This window comes from Adiantum capillus-veneris, chromosome 21, assembly GCF_014529385.1.
Source record: "Adiantum capillus-veneris isolate H3 chromosome 21, ASM1452938v2, whole genome shotgun sequence".
Lineage (NCBI taxonomy): Eukaryota > Viridiplantae > Streptophyta > Polypodiopsida > Polypodiales > Pteridaceae > Adiantum > Adiantum capillus-veneris.
This window is the reverse complement of record NC_140951.1, coordinates 28,959,153-28,967,530: the sequence shown is the minus strand read 5'-3', so window position 1 is coordinate 28,967,530 and position 8,378 is coordinate 28,959,153. Positions and strand designations below refer to the sequence as shown.

Below are 8,378 nucleotides of genomic sequence, written 5' to 3'. Positions count from 1 at the left end.
ATGCAAACGCAGCAAACTGGCAAAATTCAGATGACCAAAATGTGCATGCCAAAGTTTTGCATCTGAAATAACCCTTGAATCTGCAAGAACATTTGCAAAATTTTGTCCACACTTGTCATACAAAGTGAGCTTTTACAGCCCACGGCACAAAAGGCCAGATGCAAAAAGTTCATCACCAAATTTGAGATCATGAACTGTACATCTATCATCCACAAATTTGACTACAAGTCCAAGTCTAGCAAGTGCGGATACAAACAAGAGATTCTTCTTGATCCCAGGTACATAAAGTGCATCAACAAGTGTGAAAGAACTGCCATTAGCAGCAGTAAGCACAATCTTTCCAACTCCCTGAACTGGATAAGAGGCATTGTTGGCACAAGTGACTGAATTCCCATGAGGGACAGACTCAAAAGAGGTAAACAATTCACGATGTGAGGTGATGTGCTTTGTAGCACCACTATCGAAATACCACGCATGTGAATCTGCAACAACTGACAAGCATGCATCATGGACAACAGGATTGTAAGTGCACTCTACGCTAAAAGCGCATTCTGCATCAACATCAGCATTACAGTCTCCTTTCACAGAAGGCTCAACAATGGCTGCATTTGTAGTGGAACCAGCATTTGGAGTGGAACCACCCTCTTTCTTCTTAGCCTCTTTGGCCTTCAATTTAGGACACGACTTGATCAAGTGATCATTAGCTTTACAATAATGGCAACGCATCTTCTTTTTGCCCTTATCACTAGAATTGCCAGTGAAGTGTTGCCAGCAGAAGCATTAGGAACATAAGTTTTGCCACTCATAGCAGAACCATAAGAAGTGGCTGCATTGCTCTTACCACCCTTTCTTTGAGAAGCAATATAAGCGTGGTCAACTGCACGCTATCTAGTCCTATTTTTTGTGGAAAGTGACTCTTGTAACAGCAATGTGCATAATGCATCAAACTTGACAACTTCTGGATTTCCTTGGGTCATAAGTCTCCAAGTACTAGCAAAAGTCTGGTAAGAATCTGGTAAGGCATCAAGAACAGTCTGCACAAGGGAACTGTCTAAAATGACTTCACCTGCAGAAATGAGTTGCTCATTGATATCCATGACACTAGCAAGGAAAGTGTCCATATCATCTTCCTCATGCATAATATTTGACTCCAACTCTTTACGCAGCAAAGCAATTTTAGCCTCATTGCGACTTGCATAAAGACCTGCTAGAATATCCCAAGCCTGTTTTGCAGATTTTGTTGAACGGATGTGAGGAACAATGGTGCTCTTCACAGACAACACAATCAATGCATGAGCCTGCGTATCCTTTACATCCCAACGAGCTTGTTCTGCTGTAGGCAAAACAACTCTAACAGCAGCAATCCTGCAGCTAGACCTGTAACATCCTCAACATCGCCTACATCCTCAGAACCAGGACGTACATCAATGCCCTGCACAATGTTCCAGACGCCCTTTGACACAAGATCATGTTGCATCATATAAGCCCACATAGGGTAGTTTTCCCCATCTAACCTGTCCTCAGCAGCAAACAACTTGAACACATCTGTGTTGTTGTTGTCAGCCATGGTAAATGTTGCACCTGATGTGAAAACTGCCCGAAAATAGGAGAAATGGAGCGGGAACAACACGTGCTATATAGCACAAATCGTAGAAGAGTATAAGGCACCTGTTATGCAGAAAACGGCACTGACAGAAATTCTGCACAAAATGACGAAATAGCCTGTGCAGTACTGCCTGTAGTGGAAACGTAGGCTGAAACGAGCCCAAACAAAAATCCGAGCAGACCGAGCTCTACGAATTCTCCTGAAATATTTGTCGACCTGTGAATACTCGCCAAAGCTCACTGAAATCGAAGAAAGTGAGCAGGCGTGTACTGAAGCAGCTGGCGACTAAGCCCGGGAGGACGCAACCTGCTCTGATACCAATTGTTGGAATTAGGGTTGCAGAGAAACGCACACAGCTTGGAGAAGACGAAGGAAGCTCAAGGCACACAATAGAGAGTGTATTACTTAGTGTGCAATGGAAAGATAAATAGCCCTAGAGTGATGGGCGTATATACAATGTTCGGGGCAAAAAACCTCCTAAGAGGGAAAAAATGCCCCGGCGGTCCTAGTGTGTTGACACACATCACTACTACATGTATATGGTAACAAGGTTATTTTTTAAAAAATGCATAATTTTTTCTTTGGTTTAGTGAGACAAAAGATAGTCATTACAAAGACAAGAAAACAAGTGGATGCCCTCAAGTCATTAAATCGTACTTGAATGATGCTAAGATCTTGCAATTGAAAAGTCCAAGGCTGCTCGTTGCCTCGGGAAACCAATGGGAATGCTTTAGACAATGCAAGTATCCTGAGTGGGTGCCACAATAGTGGAAGGGGAGAAAGTGTCATGCATAGGGATTGCATTCGATGGAGTTGTTTTCTCTCTCTCTCTCTCTCTCTCTCTCTCTCTCTCTCTCTCTCGTCATTGCTACAATGCAAAAAAAATCATTTTGGTAACCATATTCATTTTCCAAATGTCTCTTTGCTCCTAGCAAACATTATTTAATTTTAAAGTGATAAAAGCCATAGAGAGAGAGAGAAGAAGAAGAAGAAGAAAAATATATTTCAAAGATCTATTTAAATAGTGCTCAACTCAAGACCTTCTATTGAAAAATGAACTGAGATTACTAACCTACCATACTTGGGTGATAGAGAGAGTGCATATCACTTTGCCAACAAAAGCGACGATGATCACGAGAGGAGGAAGGATATATCGGTACACAAGGTCACTAGCAAAATGTTGCTCGAACATTGTTCCACGTGTCCGTTTTGGATCCAACTGAGCCTCAACGTCACACACACACACACACACACACACACACACACACACACACACAGATTTTATTATCGTCCTCGAAGGTCAAATATGACCTATGGGACCAAAGTTACATGTGATGTAGTATGTGTGTGGCTGATCAATGATTCTCGATGCTGCAAAATTTTGGTGATGAGAGTCACAATGGAGAGCCCACACTGTGGTTGGGAGAGCAAAGTGTGTAGGTCTAAGTCATGGCTAAAAATGTGAGGGAAGCAAGTTCGGATGTGACCAAACTCTAAGCACTCTCGTATTGTGTGGTACTCTAACTCTCGAACTTGCAGTGAGCATAATGTGCAAAGTGTGTAGGTCTAAGTCATGGCTAAAAATGTGAGGGAAGCAAGTTCGGATGTGACCAAACTCTAAGCACTCTCGTATTGTGTGGTACTCTAACTCTTGAACTTGCAATGAGCATAATGTGCACACTTGATTTGACTCTTCTCCATTGCCCCAACGCCGTTCTCACATCGAAGGGAGTGGGAGCTAAGACGAATGGCTGTGATGGTGCGTGTATGTGTGTGTGTGTGTGTGCGTGAGAGAGAGAGAGAGAGAGAGAGAGAGAGGGATATAGAGTCCAATTGATGTGCTGCATGAGAACATGTGCAACGTGTGGGAAAATTCGTATTCGCAACCATACAAAATTCCTTTGCATGGATTTTCCAAGAGAAATTTTTAAAAAGTTAAGCTAATCTTTCACTATTTAATCAAAATCTAGGCGAGATTTTTCTTTTTGCTCTTCCTCTAAAATTGCAATTTTGAATTTCAAGGTGTCATGATTGTAAGCTGAGACACACTTTTCTTACTCACTATGCCTGTTTTATGTGTGTGTGTGTGTGTGTGTGAGAGAGAGAGAGAGAGAGAGAGAGAGAGAGAGGGAGGGGGGGGGGGGGGGGGGGGGGGGGGGGGAGGGAGGGTTATAACTCTTCATCAATGGTGACCCTATTGTGTGCATGCAATGGTGTGTAGGTCCATCACACTTTCTCCATTGTGTTCGTGTTAATGTGATTAGATACATTCAGAACGTATTATTGCACATATGAAAAACATTATATACATTAATGTAGCATCCATGATTCCATTGTGTTACATCATGGGAATAAGGATAGGACAATTATGTTTTATCCTTTAAAGCGGAGGTTAGTTCGACAAGACTAAAGCCCATGTTTTTTTTTTGCCACTGTAATGTGCAAATCACGTACTAGTAATCACGTTTAAAGAAGACATACATGTGTCATAATGTATGGGCAGTGTGAAGGTTTAATAATGCGTCTTGTTTTCTTGGGCCCGCCTTCTCTCTCTCTCTCTCTCTCTCTCTCTCTCTCTCTCTCCCCCCCCCCCTTCCCCCCCCTTGTGTGTGTGTCTCTCTCTCCCCCAAATGGTCTCTACGACATCCTATCTAAGGGCAACTTTTGCACGCAAGCATGGAGGGGGTTAAGCTAGCATCGACAGCAATGTAACATTCTTGCTACAGAACCTGAGGCCTTTTGTCGTCTTTGTGAAAAGGAGATGGGGTAGGTAGAAGGATTGAGTTTCCAACTCTGCCAAAATGGCAGCGCTGAGGAGGAGGGAATGTGTTTACTGACATACATGGTGCTACTCCAGTGCACGAAACCCCTCTTATTCCCAATGCGTCCTTGTCTGCACGCTATAGCGGTACAACCTTTTCTTTCTCGTCATTCCAACCATCATGGATAGGATTAGTGACCCTTGCTACTGTCGCTTTGATAGAAGCATCCGTTGTCGCACACTCAAATACCTTCTACTTGCAACATGTTTGACAATTAACATACAAGCAATTGTTCTCGGCATGATTGTTGCAATTGTAACAACCAATAGGCTGTGGACCCGCCTCCCCATGTTCTACACCAATTATCAAACCCCTAATGGTTTTTTTTTCTACTTGTGAAACATATGCTACTTGTTCAATTCTGCTATGCTATATGCCCTTACTCCCTCTCGTCCTTCATCTCACGGCTAGCATGAGTACTACTTGATGCGATTATGCTGCTACTCATTGTTGTTGATAGTGATGATGCTCTTCTTCTATGCTATTTTTCCTTGAATTCAATTGAAGTAATGCCTAAATCTTTTGGAAGCATACTACTACAAAAAACTCAGGGAAAATTCGAATGAGAAGGTAGCCAAATGCCAATGCAGTTCATATGAAATGCACACCATTCAAATCAACAACTCATGCATATAAACTTTAGAACGAGGATGACTTATTTACAATGGAAGGAAGAGATCTTCCCAAGAGCAAAGGGCAGCAACGAGTGGCTCGATGAAGAAGCCATCTAGATTGACTACAAGCGGAAGGAGCTTTGGATGAGCCATACTCAGTTGTTTGCTAGGCTTGAGAGCAATGTTCAAAAGGACAATGACTCATGGAGTGTGATAATTGGATCCTCCCATCCTGCATGTCCACATATCCTATGGCTATTGAGTCCATTTCTCAAAACTTGTGTGATACCACTACACCAATTTCTAAGTGAGAACATGTCGTCTGTGTGCGCATCTTAACAAGAGAAAGCAAGGAAGTATAACAAGAAGTTGATTTTGGCAAAATTTGTGGTGGTTATTAGAACTCATTCACGACACATAAGCTCCTTCTAGGGCTTGTGATGTAATGTACTTATTGAGTTGTGCATTGAGTGGTGGGATCTATGAGAAAAAGAACCTACTCGAAGTCGAGGCTTGAATAAGCATGCACATAGATTGACTCAATGATGCGAATTTTGATTTCGTGTATAATGCACGGCTTCTCTGTATAGTGCATTCATATTGGACACATTAAAAATTTTGAAAAAATATATTTTTTCTTCTGTATATTATCTTTTGGGAAATTAAAAAATAGCACAAAGGTATGTCGGGAATTTTGGAAATTACAAGGGTATTCTGGGGGTATTTGGGTAATTTTCCCTAGTAAAGATCCTCAGGTAGCCTTCGCCTTCACTTGAAGCGTACTCTTGCACTCGATATGACCAGCCTCTTCGTGAATCAACAGGAGTCGTCAGCTGAGCGATGGAGACCTCTACAATGGGAATGCTGTTGAGCAAGCTCAAGGACCCACACCCAACCGTGCAGCGTTATGCAGTAAGGAGCATTTTTGAGGAGCTAAAGATACAAATTGGCAAGAAGTCTGCTCACGAATACTCGCAGACGCTCTTGGAGTGCATGCTGCAAGCATCTCGTTCCGTTCCAGCACTCGACGAAGCCCTTTCTCAGCTCTGTGTGCTTGTACTGGATGATCACGATGGTGCACTCTCTCGCTTGATCCTCACTCATCTGCAAGCGACCCTTGAGAGTGCCCCTGCTCAAGCTGTGCCCTCTGTTGTGCGAAGCATTGGCTTCATCTGCAGACGTTTTCTTTCTACTCACTCTCACACCGTAATCAACTTCCAAACATATGAGCTCCATCCTTTTGTTAAGGTCAGATGTTTTCTCTTGTGATTCAAAGTCTGTGGGTAGACTTTTAAGTCCGCTGTATCAAATACATGCAAATGATGCTATCAGAATCACTTTCACCCAAGCCCCCTTAGAATACAAAGCTAGTGTGCTATGTATTCTGGCCTGAGCATATGGAGACTTACAAGGGTCCTGCCAAGACAAGAATTCCGATTGAATGCCGCAAATTTAATTGTTTTATGTAGAGGAAAAGCTCACCATCAAGGTCGTGGCAACAAGTGCACTGTTGGGGATGGACTATGAAAGGAATGATGTGAGCTTGTGAAATGTAAGGGCCTTGTTGGGAATGCCCATCTATAGTACTGTCCATGCTCTCTTTTGATACACCATTGAGAAGCTGGAAGTTTGGGCTAGGTCTTAAAACAAAAATATCTAGAAAGAGTTGGTCTATGACCCTTGGCGAACCCTCTATATCCTTATCTAGATACAATTTCACCTTTATTGCATTTCCCGTAATCATAAGATGCTTGGCCTATGAGCTGAGGAAGAGCCCCTATAAGAGATGTGGTTTTCGATTATCTCTACGGACACTTCTTATATTGCATACATTGGGACTTCTTCAGTCTTATCCGCTTTCTTCACGAAATTGCTTTTTACAAGCAATGTTTCCCTCTCTGGCTAAGACAAGAGTGTGAACTAGATCAAGTTTTAGGGCTTGGATTCATGTGCAAATGCTTCTGGGAGTACTTGTGTTGGAGTTTGTGTCATTACATGGTGATACTATTAGAGGACTGATACTTATACCCCCTCCTACCAACCGGAGAGGAGTAACAACAGAGATTGTTCGATCGGGCAAGAAATCCTGAGCGTGGGGGTACAAGGCACGAGGCTACATTAGAGGGGGATTAGATTTGGGCGCAACATCAACAAGCCAAACAGGAGAGGGCTTTCTCAGACTTTGCTGCAAATTTTCGCAAACTCCTCATTGCATACCCACCCAAGCATGCGACCCTACACCCTCATTTTGGTACCAAAAGGAGCGAGCTGGATACACGTGTATCATGATTTTACTCACCCGAGCATATAGCTTCTTACCCTTAGACTCAGAGCCCTATCCCTCCATCACTCGGGTACTCATGTATTACTCCCACCTTCTAGTTTATCTCCTAGCACTCCCTATTTTGTACCGTTTGTCCTTTTTTCTAGATATCTAGAGGACAAACTCATGTACATCGATTTGTCTTATAGGGCAAGTTTGGCCTCCCCCTCGTGAGGGCTTTCCTTGGGCCAGAGGATTGATGGCCACATCACGGCTATCAACCGAGACATTGCTACAAGGTTTACCAAGATGGAGAAGGAAATGGAAGAGTGGTAAAGAGAGGAGTAGAGATATGCCAAGGAAGACTGGGAGAAGGAACGTGGAAGAAGCAGAAGGGTACGATGAAAGAGGAGATAGATATTTTCAAAGCGGACCTTGCATCCTTATGGGACCGCCCCTCGCATGAGGAGGGGGAGATTATGAAGATGGACAAGGAGGCAATCAAAGAAGGGATAACCAAAGCAATCACCAAGAGCATCGAATGGAAGGTGGAGGCCACTCGAACTAGTGAAGCAGAACATACATTAAGAGCTGAAGGAAGAGGCCCAAAAAGAGGAGCTCCAAATTGTCAACACGACCATTGAGCAGGAGAGGATGTGGCATGCTCGTAGACTGAACGTGAGAGTCAAGGGCATCCTTGAGCGAGCCGACTCTACCCCCAAGGCGGATGGGAGGACATTATGTTCACGTCTTGGGTATCAACAAGAAGGACTCCCTCCCTTTCTCAAAGCTTGGAGAGCTTGGAAGGATATCACAAAGAAGAGAGCTCTCAATGTATAGTTTCGCGGTGAGGAGACACACACCATTTGATAGAGTTTGTCATCTCTATGGATTTCTCCAGTCGATCCCGGTATCTCACAGGGACAATGATAAGGAGTGAGGGCTGTTTTTGTGGCTGTGCTTGGCAGGAGTGAGGTAGTTTTCTCATGTCAGGACATGTCTAGCCATATTTAGCTCGGGTTTTGGCTTTGTCCATGGCCATGTAGCCTCGTGCAAGCTTGGTGGACTTTTCT

General features: G+C 43.4%; 1 protein-coding gene across 2 annotated transcripts in view; it reads left to right on the top strand.

Moving 5' to 3' along the window:
• The first annotated feature begins 5,794 nt into the window (after positions 1–5,794).
• The window catches only part of RST1 (ARM repeat superfamily protein), a 146,657-nt gene continuing 144,073 nt past the window's right edge, over positions 5,795–8,378 (top strand). Inside the window, exon 1 of one of the 2 annotated variants that reach the window (XM_086493298.1) lies at positions 5,795–6,290. In XM_086493298.1, coding sequence (XP_086349424.1) covers positions 5,883–6,290 — 408 coding nt within the window. In that variant the 5' untranslated portion in view covers positions 5,795–5,882. The remainder of the gene's footprint in view (positions 6,291–8,378) is intronic. The other variant, XM_086493297.1, reaches the window with a different exon arrangement.